The sequence below is a fragment of the Camarhynchus parvulus genome, chromosome 19 (genome assembly GCF_901933205.1).
Source record: "Camarhynchus parvulus chromosome 19, STF_HiC, whole genome shotgun sequence".
Taxonomy (NCBI): domain Eukaryota; kingdom Metazoa; phylum Chordata; class Aves; order Passeriformes; family Thraupidae; genus Camarhynchus; species Camarhynchus parvulus.
In genome coordinates, this window is record NC_044589.1 from 1316698 (window position 1) to 1340243 (window position 23546).

At 43.4% G+C, this 23546-nt stretch overlaps 1 protein-coding gene across 1 annotated transcript in view; it reads right to left on the reverse strand.

Moving 5' to 3' along the window:
- Positions 1–23546, reverse strand: part of CASTOR2 (cytosolic arginine sensor for mTORC1 subunit 2) — a 123611-nt gene that overhangs the window by 57995 nt on the left and 42070 nt on the right. The window contains exon 2 of the mRNA XM_030962544.1: positions 2288–2358. Coding sequence (XP_030818404.1) covers positions 2288–2358 — 71 coding nt within the window. The remainder of the gene's footprint in view (positions 1–2287; positions 2359–23546) is intronic.

A 23546-nucleotide genomic window follows, 5' to 3' on the forward strand; every position in this document is an offset into this window, starting at 1 on the left:
GCTGGACACAAACCCAAAGGATATGGGGACTGTGGCAGGAGAGTTAGCAGGATGGGGTGTATAGAGATCTCACCAGCAGACCTTCACCTACAAGGGAAAGCACACAAAAGGTGATGAAGCCAGCAGCTCTGTGGCACTATACAGGTTGGGTTTTGCACCTGGCTTCCACACCACACTGTAGCAGAGGGTGGCCTTAGTATACTCCCTCCTTCCCATGCACTCCCTGGAAGTTGATCTTGTCTCCTGCAAAGCCCTGCTTTAGCAGCCCAACTGCACACAGTGTATTTGAAAAAAAACCAGGGATGTTCTATGCCCAAACCACAGCCACAGGAAGGTGCGTGGGCACTGTGACTTTCAGCACCAAGCTCAGGGGGCAGAGAGAGCCAAGGAAACAGAAGATCCAGAGAGGACTGCTCCTTTGAATTGCAGCAGCACTGCTTGGTTCACAGAGACAACCTGGGACATGCAGCTTCTTGAGGACAGTGGTGGTGCCAGAGCTGGGATTTGCTTCGAGCACAACCAATGGCAGATAGTGCAACAGGCTCAGTACAGATGAGCCAGACCACTGCTTGAGCTCACCTTTGTTTAATTGATAGTATAATTTCCAGAGAGATAAAGAGCAGTGTGGCTGCTGCAGTGAGGCTCTACAGGAGTGGTTGCAATTCACCTTGTCACCAGTGACTGAATTGAAAAATCTGTGTCATGCCAAGTGGGCAGAGAAATGAGTGCCATGCATGTCAGACACAGACATGATGCTGGAGATGAGCATCCCCCTGGCACATCCCACCTGTAGATTCAGTGACACAGGCTCCTTCCTAAGAATGAAAATCCCTGGGTTTCTTGCTGTGCCATGTTCTGTGCCCCTTGGAAAATAACCCAGAAACTTTCTCCTCCTTTAGTGAGCCTTCACTTAAAATGAAGCTGTTAGAGGGAGGCTCTGTATCCTACTATCATGGCAAAACCAAATTAGAATTGATTTTCTTCAGTTGCTACAGATTACAAAAAAGCTAACACTACCGCTGGTAGTAAAATTCTTGTGCATATGCCCCTTTAAAAAATACAACAAGGGACACTCTGGTAGCAGAAGCCTCTGTCACCTCTTCTGGGATCAAAAGTACATGGCATAGACTTTCAATCAAACCTCAAAACTCCCAAATTATAAACAGATACAGCTGTAAAGATCCATTCAGCATTCTCAGTCTACTGATTAATTTGCTAAAATCTTCAGGTACCACTGTGTTGGTCTAAAATGTAGTTTGCTCTATCACGGTTGTGAGTATTCCTGAAGCAGAAAAGGGCCAGCTTCAGCAAGGTTACTGATCATAAAACTCTGTACTAAATAAAGATGGTGTCGTTTCAAATTTTCTCCTTGTAGTTTGGATAGTACAAAACCATTGAATATTACAGTGTCTCAAGAAGGTTCTCAAGAGTTGATTCCTATTCAGGAATGAAATCCTTTTTTTCATATTTTTAATGAATTTTCTCTGACTTTTAATTCCAAACACAGAAAGAATAACTGAACAAAAATAATAACAGCTGGCCAGCACTTCCTCATTCCCTCACCTCAATAACACCGTTACAAACAAAACCTCCACACATGATAAAGTTTATTACAAACTATTTCCATTTACAAGGCCAAACCATTCTCTACATCAGCTCTTGCACAATGCCAAGAATCTGCAGCTCTCAAGCACATGCCAACCACCTTCTGTGACACAAGATCAACTCCCCCTTTGACCCCTTCAGCCACCCCAGGCAAAGATGGCACACTTAGTACAGGGAGAGTGGGTGTAGGAAAGGGGGATGAATCACAGCTTACACAGATGAGCCAAAGGAGCCCAACCACAACTCCACAGCATTGTGCAGGCTGTAGGGATGATACAAACTATTCAAGTGCTCCTTTCAAAGACAGGGGTTCACAGAAGCTGGAAATGCAAGATGTGGTGTACTTATGGGGGCTTGGGGACACAGGCTAGCTCATTTTAATGCAATTGTATGCAGAGGGTTTTGCTTTTTCAAACCTGCTTTAACTACTCTTTAAGACTTGTGTGTGATCCTCTCCCAGCATTCAAATATATTTATATTCCATGTCTGAGTTGCCTTGTACAGCATAGCAGCAGAGACAGTGTGCTTAAGTGATCAAAGCACCTTTCAGAGCTGCACTACCAGCACTTACAAACAGACTTGTTTTACAAACATTTTGGTTTACAGTCAAGTCACAGTGAGATGACATGTTTTCCTCATCCAGCCCATGCTGGATACCAAAGTGCCATGTGCTGACACTTACCTAGGAAGCCCTCTTCATCCACAATGATGGTGTAGTCCTCAGGGGTTTCTGTGAGGCTGAAGAACTTGCATCTGGCAAAGGCAAACAGCAGGAGAACATGATTAGGACCTGGACTGAGCAGAGACTCATCTTCCACCTAAAATGCAAATCCTTTCCCATCCAAGCTGTGCTGAAGGAAAGAGTCACAGTCTGATGTTTATGGAGAGGCCTGAGGCATTAACAGACCTGGATTTTATTTCTGGGTGGCTCATACTGTGTGACCCATATTCCCTGCTGCCTGCCTATGCAAAATGAAGCTGGTAGAACTCTTATTGTTTTTATTAGTTAGTTCTTAGTTACTTTTCTTAATTACCATATCCCTTAAGGCTTCCCATTGCATCCAGGACCTGCTGTGTTGCACTGACACAGAGAAAAAACTTTGATCACTGACTGCTCACTCCAGCACCCTCCAAAACATTTCCACGGTTCACACATGCACCTTTTTGCCCACTGAAGTTTCTTGCCTTATCAAGCTTGGACATCTAACCTCTCAACCAAGTCCCAGTATCTCTTGCTCCTTCAGAGGCTTTTGCCACCAGCAGACAGCATCCCAGCTCCCTGTGCTGGTCCTTTCCCCTTACTGGGGTGCTCCTGGTGCAGAAGTGTGGTAGCAGCCGTCAAGCCAATGGACACAAGGCTGAGCTGTCCCCCTGCCCAACCCCCTGTGGCCTCTGTCCTGCTCCATCTTCTGACATCACAGGCTATGTGCAGTGCAGCACCCCCAGCTCCTTCACCATTTAACACAATGTCACCTCTAACAGGAGATACAAATCAAATGTGACACGGGATTCTTCCACTGCAGACGCACAAACAAAAAAAGCTTCAGCCTTAAGGCTTAACACCACATATAGTTGAAAAGATTTTTTTTTCCCCCTGACACACCAACATATGTACATCAACATCTACTGAAAAAACCCAGCTTCTATCTAGCTGGTCCCCAGCAATGGCAGGAAGGTCAGCATGACATTTTGCAAGCTCATGTTCACCTTCAGCAGAGCATCAGCACAGCATCAGCACAGTGCTGGCCAGCATCCTCGACACCCACAGGGCTCCCTGCCCCTCCAAGAGAATGCCAGAGCACATGGACTGACTGTGTTTGTTGGCTAAGACCAGGAGAAATGATTCCCTCTAAATTGAGTGCAGCAGGAAGAGCATGTGTCTCTAAGAACCAAAGAGCAGGATTTCACAGTTACACTACAATACTCTCAAGTTTATCTGAGACAACATACAGAAAATATTTTAAATACTAGAAAAAGCCCAGTATTTAAAAAGAAAGAGAGAAAGAAAGAGATTGTTCTCCAGGCCCCCAAATTTCACAGCATCTTCACAGTGTAATTTCTGCATGAAGCACAGCTCAGCAGGATTCAAGAACCAGGGACTACCAGGGCTTCTCAGCACTGCTGGGCATCTGTGTCCAAAAGTCTTCAAGACTTCTGAAAGTCTGGAACCCCATATTGGTGGCTCAAGACATCAAAAAAATGAAAGCATTCACTTCATAAAGAATCAGATGAAAAGCTGGCTTCAGCATTCTTTTGACTGGCTGAAAAGAACAAACATGGCAGCTATCCCCTCCAAAAGCAACAGGGAGAAAAATGAGATGGATGCTGCCCTCCTCATCACCTCATCAGAAAGCTGAGAGGAAACAACACACAGTTCAATTAGTGGTCTGCCATGTAACCAACAGGATTTCATGTACATGGAAAGTATTAGACAACCTGCCTTTAGAGACCTGTCCTGTTTTCCTGGAAGCATCCATCACAACAATCAAGCATAACACTCCTTCCTAGCACAGACATATCATTATAAAATACAGACGTGGCCCCACCACAATAGAAACCACAACTTAATTATTTTGTGTCATTGGTAATAGCTGCTGTGACAGCCACATTTACCAACTCAACTCTCTCCAGGAATAGTGCCAAAAGAAGCAGAAAATAGCAGCAGCTCAATTTTTCTACCATCACTTCTAAACTGCACGAGGCTGCTACCAGTGCAAGGGATAGTACAAGCTGGGCAAAAAGGACTTCTAGGATGCTGCTTCAGGTGGGTTCCAGGAGGCAGAAGTATTTGTTACAGTGGGTGAACTCCCTAGAGAAGTCACTGAAATAAAACTCTTTGCTACTACTGCCTGACTGAGTCTCATGCATGCTGAGTAGGGAGAAACTAGAGGTCCTAAAAGAGAAAACATTAATATTAAAACCCTAACCTTTTCTGATCTGCGATGGCATTTATGGAAGAATTTTTTACTAGAACAGTAATATGTGTCTGTGTGCACACACTGACCTTAGCAGAAGAATGATTGTGACAGATGCCAGTTTCTGGCCGCACATCTAAATATGCTGATATTTAAGGGATATGTACACATGAAATCCCATAATTGCTGCCTCAGAACTCATGTCAAAACCTCATATCTTCATATACCACCTCAAAGCCCAATCCCCAACTCAGTGCAGTTCTGTAAAAGGTCAGGACCACAGAGCTATCTGAATTTAAAAGTGAAGTTTTTCACCAGCTCAGAGAAGACCAATGGTTCTTGTGGTATACATTCACTTAGCCCAAGCCAATGATGCATTCTTTCCCCAGAGGAAATCTAGACATGAAAAATTGGAATTGCAAACCTTTTGTGATAGGAAAAGGAAACTCTATGTCATCTCTCTCTCTCCCACATTACACTACACATGCCTCTTCCATTTGAGTTATTTCAATAATTCTATTTCCGCTTAAACCAGTCTTCGATAAGCTGAATACCAACAGCATCTTCTATTACCACACCAAAGCCAAGAAAGGAAAATAATTACCCTTTAATAATTTTGAGACATCAGACAAACAGTATTTCTCTAAGTACACGTGGAAACCCTGTATGTAGGAAGACAGTATTTTTAGTTTCCTAATAGCCAAACCTTGGATGGATCATTTTGGATTTCTGCCTTCTCAGTGTTTAAGCACATTTCCACTTAAGCACTGTTGCTGACTTTGACTGCCTGACAACATATGCCTTTTTCTGGCAATGCCACAAATGTAGACCAATCTATTATTAGATTAGATCTTTGAAACTGCAAAGCTTACACTGCGTATGGAAGAAATACTCAAGCTTGCACAGAGCAGGAAAGTGCCTACGGGATGCAGCAACAGCATCATTTCAGTTTGCAAACATTGCTCCAGTCTCCATGGGAGAAGAGAGCAGGCAAGTGGAGTGCTTGGCTGTGCTTGCAGGTCCACACCAGAAGTGTCTCCTCCAGACATTTGGTCTCCCAGGTCTGCTGAGATCACAAGAATGGTAATACTGGGATGAATGTGACTTCTGTTTGTTCTGGGTCACACACAGAGCACAAGTTTTTGGGAATATTGCTGTGAGTCATTTGAAAGTTCAGTACAGACAATGTATTTAAGGAAGACCACAAGTCCTACCTCCTTATTTATAAGGAAACTGCTTAATTAATTGTTATCTCAGCAGGGTAAAGAGTTACAAAACTGTTTGCCCTATGGAAAAGATTCATTCCAGGAGCACGTGGGCAGCTGGTCTCCCCACATGTAGGAAGCCATGGCTAAATGCCATTCAAGGAAGTCAAATGGAAGTAACACAGAAGTTTGCAAAGAAGCAGTTGAACTGAATAGAAATTTAGAAGCAGTAGCAGCAAGCTCATCTGTGTGAATATGAAAGACATAATTTGTTGGGATTTGTTCCAGGCTGTCTTCCCATTTGAGATGAGGAGGGATTTGTATGCTTCACTCTGTATGTTATCATGATAATATATATTCTTATCACAGAATAAGACACATGCTAATAATCTAATTCTTGTTCATTCTTTTTGCAGTTTATAAATAATGACAAGAGGAAGATCCACTGCAACATCTTGTGAGACATATTTGGAAAGCAGTAAAGAACACCTGTGCTGTTAATGACATAGAGGCCATAGAGGACTGTTAAAAGGGTGAGCAAGTCCTGCTGAGCACTCTCTGGCTCTCCAGTTCTCAACTCATCCCATGGATGGGGTCCCACAGTCCCAGCTGGTGCAGTCGGGGCGCTGCTGTTAGGGCACTGGTGTGGTAGCAATCATTACCTGTTGCTCTTCACCCTCGGCAGTCCTACTGCGGAAGGGTCCTCTGAGAGACCAGGCAAGGTGTTCAGCCCAATTTCCTCTGTCTCCACAGCAGCTCCCCCAAAAGCCCAACAATGCCCTTTTGGGTCCTTGAGATACCCTCTCCTGAGGCCATCTATGCCAAGGACACAGGGGCTCTCTGAGCCAGGCACAATGGGCTGGTTTTGCCATTCATTTCCAGTCAGGCTCACTTCAGCTTCCAGCACAGTTGGGATCCTCCTGTCACTGCAGAAATGGAGCTGGATTCTGTCCCTACATATCTGGATGGGATCAGGGTGCACTGTGCAGCAGTGTCAACTAAAGCTATATGTGCTTGTGGCTCTGATGTGCCACAGATCCACACAGTTCAGTAGATCTGATTGTCTCTGTCCTCCACCTGGCTGGAGGCAGGGCCCCTCCAGTTCTGGCCACAGTACTCCATGCTCACTTCTTGTAAATGGGAACTGGAGGTCCCTTCAAGAGGATCAAACCATCATCCCTCCTACTGCCTCTGAGGACTTCCCCACTGGAGACATTTCTGCAGCTCCTGCCAGGGCAGTGCAGAGCTGCAGAACACTATCAGAGTGCCATGCAGCTCCACGAAGCCAGGAGACTGGTAAGAAAATCATCTGCTGCTCTTTATGTCAAAATTAAACACTTGGAACCTCAATACCAGCATAAAGTGAATTTAAGGCAAGCTTAGGCAGAAGGTGAACCATAGCACAAGAGAAAATGCAGACACACACATCATCTGCAGCAGGCCATGAGTCTCTTCAGGAACCAAAGCAGCACAGCACTGTCAGCATCAAGGGACAGCAAGAGCCTTAAACATGGACCAGCCATGGCCATCCTAAGCTCTGCTGAGGATCTGCCTATGCTACACTGACCTACTGTAAAACCACTAGTGGGAACCATAATAACTGTTAGCATGCAGGAATGACAGAGACACATCCTCTCAGCCCAGAGCACCTGGGGGGAGAACAGAAAACTGCTCACAAGGCCTCTCAGCACATTCTTCTCTGAGAATATAAAACCTGTATTTAAAAGCTTTTCCATCCTTCTCCTCCTCCAGAAAAAAAAAAATTAGGAACAAATAAATATGAGAGGGGATGAAGACACCTGAAGTGTGAACAGTGTCACAACCCTCAGACCCAAGAGACAGGAGAGCTATCTGTAACAGAAATATCCAAAAAGATAAAGTTACCTTAGATAACACGTTCCTCCAGTCATTACAGCCAGCTATGTGAGGACAGCTGCAGGACAGGCTGCCATTGCTAAGCCTGATCCCTGCAACTGGTTCTGTTCCCAGCCTCTGTGCCTGCTGGGATGGGAGCACCTTTGGCCCAGTGCTGAGGCAGGCAGCAACAAAGCCCTTGGGTTACAGGATCCAGTGCCCATGGCTGCAGGCACACTGCCCTGGGCAAGCAGGGGAGTTATGGCCATTGCTACTGACCCAAGTCTGCATGGAAGGCAGGAAAGCTCTCTTTTCTTTCAGGTAAATCCATAAATTACATCAGGAATTATTTCAGTCTGCTAATATAGATTGCAAGGTCTTTGGATTTACAAATTGGACAATGAAGCAAGACTCCTAACCACTTAAAAAAACCCAACAGACTGCCAATAAAAAACACCTCCCTCCAAAATTGCCAGAGTTACATTGTTAGCTCCAGAAACTCAGATCAAATGCCTTGCTCCATTCTGGTCCTCCTGGCCAACCTATGACTCAGCTTCCATTTCTGATACAGATCTAAACCATCCCTGTGGAGAAGCATGGGGATATAAAACCAAAACAAACCTCATCATATTCACATTTATTGTGCTAATGGGAATTAAATGAGCATCTCAGGCATTTTGCTCATGTTTTATTGCTGTTGTTCCTCCAGCATTTTTAAAGCAACACATCAGAAACAGCAGTGCCTCAGTTGGTGCAACATCATCCCAGGACAAGCAGCAGAGCAATAGCAAAAACCCCTAAATCCCCAAATTTCATCAAGAATTATAAAAATAATTTTCATGAAACTACATTTGATGCATTGTACAGGGCTGCCTGTACAGTCTCCTTCTCAGAGCATAGCTGTAAAAGTGTATATCACTTCTTAAATTCCTTTAATCTGTTCCTCTTGGTTTGATGCCTACCCCCCCAGCATCTTTAACAATATTGTTTACAGATTTATCATTGTTAATGACAGGAAAGCAATTTTTCAAATCTCCACAGAGGCTCAATGAGTGTTTACATCAAATGGCAAGAGCTCCTTGCTTTGGGAGAGAATGCTGTCAGCAAATCTCTGAAGGGGAAGTTGGAGAGTAAATGAAAAAGAGGTTTAGTTTGTGTGCAAAGGCAAAGAGTATTCATTTATTATCTAGCAATTAACTAATTGATCCAGACACACCTTTTCCTCTTCTCTCTTTGCGATCCCTGTATGCAGGCATTCTCAGAGGCCCCTCTATTGTGAGTCAACTTAGTCACAGATGAGATGCAAAAGTAATTTTTTCCATTTGAACGAGCCCATAATTTATTTAAGCAGAAGGTAACTGTGCTTTAAAAACTTTGTCTGTACAGCAGTAACAATATCCCCTGATCACTGTCAGAGTTGAACTAATTTTCAGCACAAAAGAGAGGTGGAGTACAACACCGCATTTTCCTTAACCACAAAATTCTCTTCTGCAACCCAAAATCTGAACTGAGAAACATGTTACAGATGTGGGTGTGGGTCCTAAGGTTTACAGCTGAAAATAAAGTATGATTTAATGTACAACAAAGGCTTGTGGACACATGATACCACCTGGATCCTGAAGAATTATCCTATCAGAACAATGCACACACTGAGAGAAAGACTAACTCCCATCTCCTTTTCCCCTCCAAATCAGGCATTATACTATCACTCCTTTCATGCCCTCTGCTGCAGAATATTGACTTTTAAGTCCTACCAACACTACAATTCAACTAAGTTTTCATCAAATGTAATGCTGCTGTACATCCAAACTCATATATTTGGGGTTCATAGTAGCTATTATTGTGATCAGCCAAAAGCAGTGATTATTTTGTGGACAGCAATGAAAAACACAGACTGCAGAGCATATGCTTTTTATTTCAAAGATGGGAGCAACCCATACTCAATGCACTGGGGGTAAGAGGTTCTTACAATATTGCTCCAGGATACATAAAGAAGGATGAAGAAACAGAAAATCTGTTGTGGACTTGTTTTCCTACAGGAATAATAAACACAATTTTCCCAGCATGGGACATAACAGTTCTCCCACAAATTGCTAAAATATATTTCCAATAGTCAGTATAGAAAGTTAGATGCACAAGAAATGTTTGCAGCTTCAATGCAGGCAGTAATTGAGAACATGTGTGCTGGGGGAATTAAAGAGGGACGAGGAGATCCAGCAAGCCTTACTCCATGGGAATGGAGAGGCAGGAGAAGCACATTTCAGGCCTCATCATTTTCAAAGAACTTCCACTTGCAAGCAGGTCCAACACCCCACATCAATCTGAGGATGAGTGCTGTGAGGCTGCATGCCAACCCCAAATTTAATGCACATTAACAATTTAGGAGCCTGAATAAAAAATTAAAAAACAGAGTTGCACCAACTTTCCTTTAAGTTCAGAGAGAAATTTCAGCTTTTTGTATGACTAAGGACACCTTCACAGCAAAAGCAACCTCCGACTGTGCTCATTCTCCCAGGCTCTGCTTTTGGGTCCTGTTCAAGATGGAGTCTACCCAGCCCAGTGATGTTTAGTATTTCTGTATATTCTAGCTCATATTATGTACAAAATACTGTTGTAAATGTGCCTGTACCCAGCTTTCCATAAACCCGTAGTTAACCAAATCTACTACTCCCAGAGGCACCAAAAGGAAGCTTCATTTGCTTCCTTTGTTAATGAAGTAAAAGGAAGCTCCTCTTGTGCCAATTCTTTTTTTTCTGGGTAAAGATCCCTATATACATAAGCAAAGTGGAAAATGCATTTTAAGAATTTTAGGGCTTTTAAAGTCAGTCAGCACTGACTATCCACAAAGTTTCAGCCTTGAAAATGTCAGATGGTATTATTTTTAACAATGCTCTTCCAAATCACTCTTTCTGAATTGGTCTCTTCACACTGCAAAGGAAAAGCCCATAGTAACGGCAGAAGCACAAAACTTCTTCCCAGGCCTACCAGCCCCAAGGAAAACATGAGAGATTATTCAGCAAGTCAGCATTACACGGCTCAGATGGAATTTTGCAGTTTCAGAATATTGTTCCTAAAATCCAGCTGCCAAATCAACACCCAAAACAAAAGCCAGAGCTCCTGCAGAATATGTATGTCATAAACGATAATGCAGAGTGGGTCACTGTTTGGATCAAAATCAGTGTCATGGCCAGCAGCATCCCACAGATGTTCCTTGTTGCTCCCCCACTCTAAAGAACACCCCACAGGACTGAGCTTTGCTGGGTGTGGCTCAGACCCCTGCAGAACCACCAGTGTGAGAGATGTCACATGAACTCAAGAGCAGCTCCAATCAGGGCCTCAAATCAATGCTCCAAAAGTCTCCACAAGTTAAGGGAGTTACCCATTCCCAGGCCATGTTCTGACATTTGGGATATGTGTGCTGGCTGATGTAAGTGGCGGCAATGCCTTCATATTTGGCTTTTGATCCTTTCAGAGTTTCAGCACAAGAACTCTCGTGCTGTCTGCGCAGCACCCACCACAATGAAGGGTAGATGTTTCTAGAGAGCAAATCACACAGAACTGTGCTTTAGTATTATGCTTTGTAGGGCTGTTCAGTTTGCTTGGTGATGAGAAAACAGCTGTTTTTTCAACCAAGATGGCGGGGTTTAGGAGTTCTCCTTTTGTTTCTCTTGGGGAATTTTCTTATTCTAAAATTAGTTTTTTTGTTTTTTGTTGCTAAGAGACAATAATGACTGGGTACCTGGGAGACACAAAATAAGTTGCCAAGTTCAGGGGAGGAAGGCAGCTGGCTGCACTCTTACCTGAGGGTTTCTTTCCTTCAGAGAACTGGGCTGTGAAAAAAGCGGCTGGGGCAGCTGCTGGCTCTGTTTCTCTCAGCACTTATAGGGGACACAGGCTGGGCTGGCTGTGGGGAGAGTTCCCACCACTGTAGGGTTTTGTCTGCCGCCTTTCTTCTACCGTCAGCTCTGCTCCTAAGAGTGCCCATTGTACCTTATCAACGCCCTGCCTCACTAAAAAAGGGATTGTTACCGTCTGTGGGGGTGCCTCAGGGAAACCTGAGGGGGTGCCTCAGGGGATCCTTAAGCCTGTTCAGGAGCCGGGCTGCTGCTGCCCAGCCCCTGGCGTTTTTTCTGCCACTGCTCTGGGTTTTTGCTACACTGTAGCCCACACTCCTGGCCTGTGGGGACAGCAGGCAGTGACAGCTCCAGCTGCCGAGCTCCTGCTGCAGCCCAGCTCTGCCATGCAGCCCGGCCGCCATCACCGTGTGGTGCCCGGGCCCGCCCCACAGCGCCCCCTGCCGGCCGGGGGAGTCCCCGCCCTGCCCGCCCGGAGCCAGCAGCGCCCCTGGCGGCCGTGCCCGGAACTGCACCCAGGGGAAGCACTTAAGGGGCCGGGAAGAGACTTTATTGAGTTTTCTGCTTTTTGGTTTTGGTTTTAGTTAGGCTTTTTGGTTTTCTTTTATTTTGTCGTTGTTGTTTTTGTTTTGTTTGTTTGTTGTTGCTGCCATTGTTGTTTGCCTTCTTATACACATACATACTAGTAAAGAACTTTTATTCCTTTTCCTGTATCTCTGCCCGAAAGCTCCTTAATTTCAAAGTTATAATAATTTTGGGGGGTGGGGTTGGGGCTTATTCTCCATTCCAAGGGAAGTTCCTGCCTTCCTTAGCAGACACCTGTCTTTCAAATTAGTTAATTTCAAATTTCAAACCAAGACACAATATGAATTGTGCTGGGGAAGGGGGTGGGGGGCATGGCAGAACTGTATCAGGAAAAAAAGTGAGGATTTCGGTAACAGTTTATGGTTCCAACTACCAAAAATCAGTACTAGCTGTCATCTTAGTCAACTAAAAAGCACCTGAGTGGCAGTGGTCAGCTTATGATGTAAAGAGGCATTTCAAGTCTATGGGAACCAATCCAACACATTCATAACGCTCTGACAAACTTTCCACAAGCAGAGGTAGCATGAAACTAAGATAGTTCGAAGTGAAACCCTGAGGGAACAGACAACATCTACTTCCACTTGTCTTCAACTGGATAGGTATTTTGGAAGTTAAAGAAAATGCCATGCCCCTGGCAGATTTTAATACTTTAACTAGCAGATTTTCCCTTGCCTTATACTCTTTCCTTTAAAGCATAAATGAATCAAGCACAGCTCCATTTAAAATACCACTTCTCATGAAATTCTAATCCCCATTTAATTTTATGTCTTACTGCATTACCTGCATTACCACAGAGAAGGGGAGAATGAGAAAAGGGAAGAGATGCTTCAGTAACCAACACAGTCCCTAAACACATTCTCTGGAAACAGCCAAAGATTGCAAAATGACCAGGCCTTATGAAGGTCCAGCAGGCTATAATCATATACTTATGTCCTGTCCTCATCAAGTGCTGTGCAGGATAAGTATTAAAATAGATTGAGAAAATAAAAGCAACAAAACAACAGCTGTCAAAGATTTACAGAAATTAAAATTGTGAGATCAATAGCTAAGAAACTACAACAAAACTACACAATCTTCCACTTGTAAAGGTTTGGGGAAGAACAAATACTCTCAGAACAATATGAGGCAAAAGACACCTCCAAAGTATGAGAACTTAGTGAGTAATGGTCTTGGATCTTCCTCTGTGTGCAGATGTGTTGGGGCCCACCAAAACCAAATAAGGGTAATGCTGGGCAATGCCAACACCATTTCCATGGCTGGGAATGCTCTGACTTCCTTTTTCCTTCCAACCAGCAAGGGGGCAAGTGGACACAACAGAAAATACGCTGTCAGATGTTGCTTTTAATTTCCATCAATAAAGAAGATGAAACTATCAGATGACACAAAAAAGGAAGATAAGATACTTCCAGACATGTCTAGCACTGTGACACCTGAGTGCTCATGCCACACTGCCTGGGCTGAAAAGCTCTGAAGGGGATGTTCCCCTGCTGTGGAAAAATGGAACAAGCTCAGGCAACCCAGAACTCAAGCTCAACATCAACAGTGTCCAGCTTGGAAAGAAAACAAATCAAAACCTCAGGCAGCGGAGTCTATAATGTAAAAGGTTCTTCCATCACCTCAGTTCTGTACTTTTAAACTGAATTACTTTAGCAATATAGGATTCCAGGATAACAGACCTGTGTAATGAAGTAAAAGGAAGCTCCTTTTGTGTCAATTCTTTTTTTCTGGATAAAGATCCCTATATACATAAGCAAAGTGGAAAATAAGAATCTGTAGATCTAAGGAAAAACACTGCCCTGTGAACTGAGTGACATGGTTGAAGTATGTCAACAATCTGTTTCCATTGAAGTCAGGATTTGAAACATTCTTTAGAGCTACAGACCAGGGCTCTCATTCCTTTCCTGTAGGAGTCCTTTCTGTCATTGTTATTTCAAAACCCATCAAAGCATGATCATAGGAAAAAAGCTTATTTATCTGGGTGAATACCCTAAATTTTGTTTAATGCTTCATAAAGACTCCAGTGAAAAGTTTGTTTTATTGACAAACCACAATCAGAATAAATGACAAAACTTCAGGTAGGACGCAGCCCTGGACTTTGGGTAGTGTAAGGCACAATGTAAAGTGCAAACTCATAGCCTGACTCACCTAGCTCTATTTTCCCATCTCCAGAGCCAGCAAATACCAGCGATTAGCAGCACAGGATGAGAGAATAGTTTGGCTTGGAAGAGACCTTCAAATCTCTCCTCTTTCAGTTTAAAACCAGTCCCCTCTTGTCCTATCCCTATCTGCACATGTAAAAAAATACCTCTTTTTCATAAGCCACTTTAGGCACTGGAAGGGGCTCTGAGCTCTCCCTGGAGCCTTCTCCTCTCCAGGTGAGCACCCCCAGCTCTCCCAGCCTGGCTCCAGCCCTTGGAGCATCTCCGTGGCCTCCTCTGGACCCTCTCCAACAACTCCTATGCCCAGAGCTGGACACAGCACTCCAGGTACTACATGATGGGGAGAATCCTTGACCTGTTGTGCACTTCCTTGATTCAGCCCAGGATATGGTCGAGTTTCTGGGCTGCATCTGCACGTTGCTGGTTCATGCCCAGATTTCATCCACCCCAAGTCCTTCTCCACAGGGCTTCTCTCAGTGAGTTCTCCCTGTCTCACTTTCAGAAAGTTCTGTCTTAAAAATATATTTAGGTCACAGAAAACACCTGAATACCCTAGAAAAACATACAAAACTAAGTAAAATGTTGAATTAAGACAGTAACAGATAGAATAAGAACTAAAGAACAGAAATGCTTTAGGTAGGCTATGAGTGGAGCTGACAGGGAGGTGAAAAGACTCTTCAGCACAATTCCACCTGGCTTCTATTGGCTGCTTTTCACAAGACCTCAAAGCACTTTCTAAAAAAAGTCAGTATCAATATCAGGTTTTATTGCATCTCATCTTTACAAAACAGAGCACAAAAGTAGATATTCACTGTGGCCTCACACAGCCCAGACAGGTCTTAACATTTACTGCTCTTCCGATAAGTTCTCTGGGGGAATAAACAGTTTGTAACAGTTAAAGACTATTTTTAAACTATGCTGAGGATAAAGGGATCACAGCTTTCAGCAATATATGAGACTTTGCTTTCAAGCAAACATTTGGCTTTTTTCACAGCGCAAAACAACAGAAACAAACCCACCAGGTATTGCCTGCACACTCACTGCTGGGAGAGAGCAGAGAGGAGAGAAAAGCTGAGGGCCACAGGACAGCACGACCTCAGTACCCTGCCAGCTCCATCCACAGATCAATCCAGCAGCAGCAGAAAAGCTGGCAAAGGAAATAACGACCTGAACAATAAGATTCAGTCCTGTAGAGAGGATGAATATGAATTAGACTTTTGTAGCATAACTAGGGGCCTACACCTAATTTGGTCTGACATGGGGCACAGGTTTCCAGCTGTAGCCATGATATTTTCTGAAAAAATCCTTTCCTTAGGATTTTTCTTCCTGAGAAGCTGAGAGGCCTCAGGAACAAAATGTAAACAATGGTTATCTGCTGCTGTGGAATGCAACAGGTGCATCTGTGATTGGTCTCATGTGGTTGTTTCTAATTAATGGTCAATCACAGTCCAGCTGTCCGGACTGTCTCAGTCACAAGCCTTTGTTATCATTCTTTTTCTATTCTTAGCTAGCCTTCTGATGAAATCCTTTTTTCTATTCTTTTAGTATAGTTTTAATGTAATATATATAATAAAATAATAAATCAAACCTTCTGAAACATGGAGTCAACATTCTCGTCTCTTCCCTCATCCTAAGACCCCTGCGAACACCATCACATCCAGCAGGATCTCACTTCCAGTAACCAGAGTCTCCAGCAGCAGTTCCAGGAGGTTTCTGCAAACAACTGCTGCCTGAGCTGTTTGCACTTGAGAGAGCAATTGGAGGATTTGTACAAAAACTGTCTGAAGCCAGGACTTGACTGTCAGGGGGAACAGAGAGTGCAGGACAGCCTGGGAAAGACAGGATCTCTTCTTTCAATATAGACAGCTTCTGTTTTGCTGAGTCCAAGGCTTTATTGTCAAGCTATGCTTGGAGATACAGTCTGCAGCTTTGTTCTGGCAGAAATAATTTGCTAAGTCACCATTTTTATTTCCTGCTGGCATATATCAGTAAATAAACAACATGGAGGGTTTTGAACAAGAAGTGAGGGGGTGAAAGCTGCTGAAAGAACAGAAAACAATCATAAATGACTCTCTGATCTTCAAAGCTCTTAGATCAAGAGGGGGAGCAACAGACAAGGTATTAGGAAATCCAGTGGTTATTACACAAGGTCTCCTTCACTCAGTGCCAAGATTCAAATCTCACTGGAAGGAAGGTTAGGAGCTAAAAAGCCTTCTCCACTGGGCTATGACAGTGCGCCCAGCTGCCAAGCTGAGAGTTTCCTTTGTGATTCCAGTGCATTATCACAGACAAGACCTCAGACTGCAGTATTGTCCATCTTAGTCCAAATCTCAAGTGTCTGCAATTATTCTTGATGCAGAATATCTCAATACATAATCCTAGTGTGTTTGGCCCCAGTCTGATGCACCTTTTCCCACTCCTCAAGCTTGGCTGGACAGCCCTTCCTTCCTCAGCACATTCCCTGTGGGGATGGGAAGCTGCACAGATGATGGAGGCTGCTAAGGAAGGTGAGCCAAAACACAGCTCAGATACAACGTCCTTGGGGCATGCACTGTGTGTAAACCTCAGCAGGATCCTGTTCCATAATTAAACACATCTGATCTTGTGACACTAAGACAGATATCAAATTGGAACATAACAATACAATGATTAAAATTCAGGTGTAGTACAAGTCACAGTAGTATGGCAGTGATTAATGTCACACCAGGGGTGTTTTGGAGGGATGAAGTAACTTATTTTCACATATGAAGTAACATATTTTCACATACTTACAATTAAAATTTTAAGTAGTAACATAAAAACATAATTAAGTGCTTCTGTGTTAAACCACATCCTATTTTTCCCTCTAAGTTGTTTCTAAAACCACTTACACAGAGCTTCATAAAGGCCTGCTAAAGACATCAACCAAGCTTCCTAATGCAGAATGACTGATTTCTCTGGCCATCAAGAATACATTTGTACCTCAAAGAACTGAATAAATTCAAGAGAGGGAAGTTACCATTCATTTGTTTGCCAGTAAATTCTTTGCCTTTTTGCTCCACTGCTAGAAGAAGCAGTTCCATGAATTGCAGAATGATCCTCTGACGTACAAAGCAGTCAAATCCTATCACATCAAATTGCCCACAGAGCATTTTGCACCATAAGCTGCAACTTCACCCATGGATTTAGGTGCTGTTCCCTTCGAGTGTGGAGTCAAGAGTCTGGTCCACAATGGAGCAGAGACAAGAGTGACAGGAATGTCTGTGCACTGCTGGCTCCTGCTGATCTGGCACAATGATGGGAATGTTTTGCGAATGTGAATTTTTCATTTCTGTCTTCCCTATAACTATATTCCCCTAGTTAACCTCAATAGAGGGTTTGGATGCCCAGGAGGCATTTGGAGAAATTGTCAGTGTACTCTAGCAGCTGAACATGATCCAGGGTGATACACCAAGGTGCTCCTTCCTTCCGACATGCTCAAGCGTCTCAACGTCCTTCCCAAGCTGAGGGGCCAGAACTGGACACAGCACTCCAGGTGTGCCCTCAGCAGTGCCCAGTGCAGGGGCAGAATGACCTCCCTGCTCCTGCTGGCCACACCATTCCTGATCCAGGCCAGGAGCCATTGGCCTTCTGGGCCACCAGGGCACTCTGCTGGCTCATGTTCAGTCACTGTTGACCAGCACCCCCAGGTCCCTTTGTGCCTGGGCACTGTCCAGCCACACCATCCCCATCCTAGAGCGTTGCAGGGGTTATTGTGGCCAAAATGCAGGACTTGGCACTTGGATTTGGTAAACTTCGTGTTGTTGGACTCAGCGCATCTCTACAGCCTGTCAAGAATCCACAAGAGGCATGTCCTAACCACAGGAAACCTCAGAGCTCACACCATGCTAGACTCCAGAGAATCTTACTACAAGAGAAATCAAGAGCAAAGCCACCTTTACTAGTTTGGCTGTTCATTTTCAACAGAGAAGTACAGCCTGGGCAGGCTTTGTGAGCCAGAATCCTGCCTGGTTTAGAAATCCCACATAAAGCTGTGGTGTTTCTTTATATTAATTGTCTGAAGAGGCTGGAAAAGCCAATAGTGAGTGTCACCAGCCAATGGAAGAGCACATGGATGGCTGTGCTGGTGGAAGAGAGCTGTGACAGAGCTTGAGTTGGGGACCACCCCAGAGGAGAATCAGACCTGACCCAAACACAGCAGCTCATATATCAGGAGCCCAGATGTCCATGTTAGAAAGAGACTGCCACGACTGAGGGGCATCTCTGGCAAAGGACATGGCTCAGCCAACCCTCCTGCCCTGCCAGGTCACAGCAGGCCTTGCTTTGCTCCCAGAGCTCCTCATTCATTCTGGAAAACTTTCCTCTGCTAAGAACCAGGAGCACTCAAAGCCAGCTCCATGATTTTGGAGGAAAGAAAGCAAACCTGAGTATGAGTTTTTGGAGGTTGAGGACTGCTAAACTTTCATTAAAGCACTCCTGAAGTTTTCAGTTACTTCAACATCTGCCTGTATAAATAGAACATTTTTCTCAAAGTCAACAGTGGTCTGTTTTTATCTTCACTATCCTTTGATGTCTTTGCCCAGAGGGCTGGAAATGCTACTTAGCAGCATCACAACAAAAGCATAGCAGGATCTTCTGCATCAATAGCTGATGACTCAGGAATCTGATATAATTCAGCTTTCACTTTTAGCTGTTTCTGTTAACCTGGATTTTCACCACACTGCCAAACCTGTACAGAGTGCTCAGTATCTTCTCCTAGGAAATGGCCATCTGTTAGCCCTGACACAGCTGAACTAATTTCAGGTTTCAGCACTGTGTATTAGCTGTAAGGCACCAAGCAAACAAGGCTTGAGGAGAACCTCCCAGAAATCAGACTGGGGGATGGTACCTCTTAGTCATTGATGTAAGGGGAAAATCAACTTAGAGCTGCTGCTTCTGCCTCACTGATGGCAGGACTTCTCACTATTACTTACCAGCCAGCTTCCACAGTAAAATTCAGCAGCCCAACTTTCAAAGGTAGGCAGGGCTGATTACTGTGAGGTTTCCAAAACCCCCCTGCTTCAAGAGAAGTGGGAAAGGAGTCAGGCACTTCAGTACCTCTCAAAACCCATATGGGTAACCAAAATGAACTGAGCTCCTTCACACCTGGGTGCCAAGTCTCACTCTGTAAACACAGGGAACTTCTGCTTTCCATTCAAGGTGCCACTGTACCATGGGATCTCTTCCTCAGCAAGATCAGAAGGGACTTCACTGGAGCTGTTATAATTTCTAGACCCAGCGAATCACTGAGCAGAGGCAGCAGGTGAGGAAAACTTCATCTAACCAACCCTTGCTTTCATGAAAGTTAAATACATTTGATAAACTCTGAGTAAATCACAGATCATTCCTGTTGAGTTTATCTCATTAAGGCACACTCCAGCTCTTTTCTAAGCTGGTAGGAGGCAGAAGACACAACAAGAGAGATCAAAATGAGCTCATGGTGCCAAACACTTTCATGTTACATGTGGAACAATGTCATCTTGCACTAATTTGTGCTATGGTTTCTTATTCATTCCTCTGCACTGGTTTCTGACATATTCAAGATGGACTAAATGGTCATGCTAAATACAAGTTACGAAGCTGACTAACAGTTTTGTTTTTTAATTTATTTAAAGACATGACTGAATCTAGTACTGTTAGTTTTCCCTCAGCACTCATGTTCATCATGAGCAATTCCACTCCACAGTAGGTAAGAAAGTAAGGAAAATTTCACTCATCTTCCTAAGAAAAGAATTTACTTCTGTCTTAGGTAAACACTATTTACAACTTTCTGTGTAAATTCACATCTGCACCACTACAAAGATCAGGCAAACTAATGAAAGATTTAGAATTTTCCTGCTTTTACTGGTCTTGCAACCTTTGTATCCAGTCAGCCATTTGGTAAAACCCAGATTCCCAAGGAAAGGCATTATCTGCACCACTTTTGGGCAGTGCTGTGAACTCAAGCCTTTAGGAATTCCATGTACAATTGATCATGAGGAACCAGCCAAATCAGTCTCACTGGTTTATCCCGTTACTCTGCTGGCTTTGGAGAGGACACAACTCACTCAGCTTACAGCATACAAAGACTTTTTTTCTAAGGTATTTGTATAGAAAAAAGCCACAATAAAAAGTGACACCAGGGACAAGGAACCTCGAAGAAGAGAAAATATTTTTGCTTAGTAAGGGACAAGCTTCACCCCTTGGATAACACAGGTGCTGTGTGATCTGCTTTGTCAACAGAGGCCAGCATTCTCTTTTACTGCCCGATGCAACAGCACACATTTATTTCAGGTTTCACTTATCTTTTAAGCTTTATCTTTTAAGCTGTGTACTTCAGAGAAAAACACAGTCTCACAGCAGTTTCACCAACACTAGTCCTCCAAAGATGGGTTTTGAGGGCTAAAAGGAGACATTGTCCTGACTCATCTCTCTCCTACACACCCTCAGATTTTGATATCAAGTCCAAAACTTATAAAGCTGAACTTCAAGTGTGGGAAAGCAACTGCACATACAGGTGCTGAGTTCTCTGGAACAAAGTCCTTTGGCTTTAGTGAGGAAAAAAAAGGTCAAGAAAGGTATTCTTCCATTTTAAGATGCTTTAGTGTGTGTGAGAGCTCTTGTTCTCAAGGGGTAAATGTGAAGGGCAGCCTTGCTCCCTTGGGAAAAGTCAGCTCCTCTACTCTAAGAAAACACCCCACAAAATAAGAATGCAGCACTTGCTCCTGCATTTCACCCGAGCTTCATGTCTGTGACTGGAAAGGCTTTTGTCTCTCAAGAACAGGAAAAGGCAAATTACTTCCATTACTTCAATTTCTTCCAAGAAATGTCCAAGAAAGCTGGAGTGAAAACTAAAGCAGCCACGGGAGTAGAAGTGCAGGTGCCCATGGTCATTCACACTGCCAGGATGACCCTGGATCTTGACCTGCAAGCAATGGAAGAAATCTAATGGAAATGGCAGCACTGGGACTTGGTACTCCTACATGCAGCTTATGGCTTCAACATGCATCCAGTGCAGTATTTTGGGCTGTCTGCTGTTTGCCATCCATTTCTCCCAGTGAAAAATCCAAGTGCAAAAAAACCACAGCAACATCTCAGGAACCCCTGAGCTTACCAGCTGTGGGGAAGCACTGTAAATTCACAGGCAAGTCTTTCACCCAGCATCAGTAAATGAACCAATTTATTTTATTTTTCAGATTATAATTGATGATATCACCAATAGAAGTGGCAAAGCACTAAAATAGTGGAGAAAAGCCAGAAAACATAAAATACATGCAATTTGCAGCAACACATTATTGGTTCTGCTGCTACTACTACAACTCAGGTAGTAGTTTCTGACAACCTATCCATTCAAGACTTTAATTTAGTTCTCATGAAGTTTTCAATCATCCTTAAAGTTCAATAAAATGAAGTGCACTGAAGGCAAGATATGGGGAAAGTGATAAGGAGAGAAGTGTTCAACAGTGGACATATGAGAGCTCATGAACATGCTCTAAGTGTTCACACACCTGTCCCTCAAAATGCAACTTCTTTATGTTCATCTGCCATATAACTGGAAGCTGTAGAATACTTCATTTCAAACACAAGCAGTTGCCAGTGCATATTAATGAATATTAGCCCTTACAGCATGCTACAATAATGACAAAAAGGGTAGCTGGGCAACTTGCTGATTTCCATGATTTTGGAGCACAGAGGTAGGTGGTTTGTGCACTTATTATTCAGCTGTCCAAGGAGAAAGAACAAACAACCCATTATGTCCATCTGAGAAAGAAAAAAACAATCTGCTGTGGCAAAGACAAATCAGTTTTTAGTGATGCTATGGGGACTCTGGTGATTACAAATGCTGGATTCTGGCTTCAATTTGTGGGGTGGGAAGATTAAACGTGCTCTGCCATTTAATAAACTTTACACTAAGCTCTGCTTTTCTCTGCCTCACTCCTTTATCAAAAGAATGAAGCCACTTATCAGATATTTCCAGGCATACTTCAAATATTATTACCAACTTACATAATATCAATTGCCTCAGCTGCTAGAAAAAGAAATAAAAGGCGAGACATAGGTCAGCCCACAGTTTGGACCAAATACTGTCACCAACTTAACTCCTGTTACAAACACAAAAGCAAGATTACACATAAAGGGTCATATTTTAGGCATCAGATAAATTGCACACGCAGAGAAGATGCAAGAGAAGCACAGCCTTGGTGTATTATTAAACAAGAACCAAATACAAAGATATCCAGTTAATCACAGAGGCTGCTGGCATTTTATTCACATTCCCTTGTGTGTTCAGACAGTTTCCAGCCTGTCCCAACAACTGAGAAATTGCTGGCACAGAATTGAGGGAGCAGCAGTGAAAGCAAAGCTCCCCACTACACTTCCACCAAACAACAGCAATTTGCTGTTGTGCCATGCTATCAGATTTGTATGGTTTTCTGATTATCAAATGACTGCCTTGATGCTGATGTATCTAAAAACAGATGAAGTTTTTATGTAATCACATGCTATTTAAAAAAGGAAAAAAGCCCTTTTTAAATGAGGCAGCTCAGCTAGACTTCACAGGTGTGGAGAAGGGTCCTGAAGCATTACTCCACAAATCAAAACCAGGATGCCAATTTCTGTGTGTGTGTGCAGAAAATTGCTTCTTGTTTGTATTCAACTAGAAGCCAGTCTGGTTCAACAGCCCGAATTCTTCTCTCACACCAGAAAAGAAAAATTTACTGAAAGAGCAAGGAGGGGAGAGAGCAAATGGTAACATGTCCCCATGGAACAATTAACCCATTCCTGTGCTTGAACACCCATGAGCATTTCCACATTCACAGCTCGGATTTTATAGTTTACCAAATAATTCCCAGAGGGAGTATTCAATTAGCAGTGAAGATTCTGGAAAAGTGCTTGAAGATATTTTTTTCTTTTAAATGACCTGAAGATCTATGAAGAGGATGGCTCTCTTGATGGAAGGAGCAGATCTATATGAGTTGAAGCATTTCCCTAGGTAAGAGAAGATTGATATGCAGGCCGACTCACAGCTGTATGTACTGACAAAAAGGCTGCAGGGAGAATTATGCACTTGTGTGCAAAAAGCAGAGCAATGGGCAAAAAAACAAACAAGAAGGGGAAAAGAGATCATGGCAGTAGATGCAGTAAACATTTACAAGTATATTCAGTTATGGCTTTAAAATTTAACTATTGCATTTTAAAATAGAAATTATAATGGCCTATTGTACCTCAGTGTAATGCCAGACTTTGCCTCCACACTGTCTTGAATCATTGTCTTGTCCTCCCAATACATCCAATTGTCCACCACTCAGCTTTCAAAAGAAGAGGAAAATAAGGCATATACGGTGGCATTTCTAAAGATACTGCTGCTTCAGA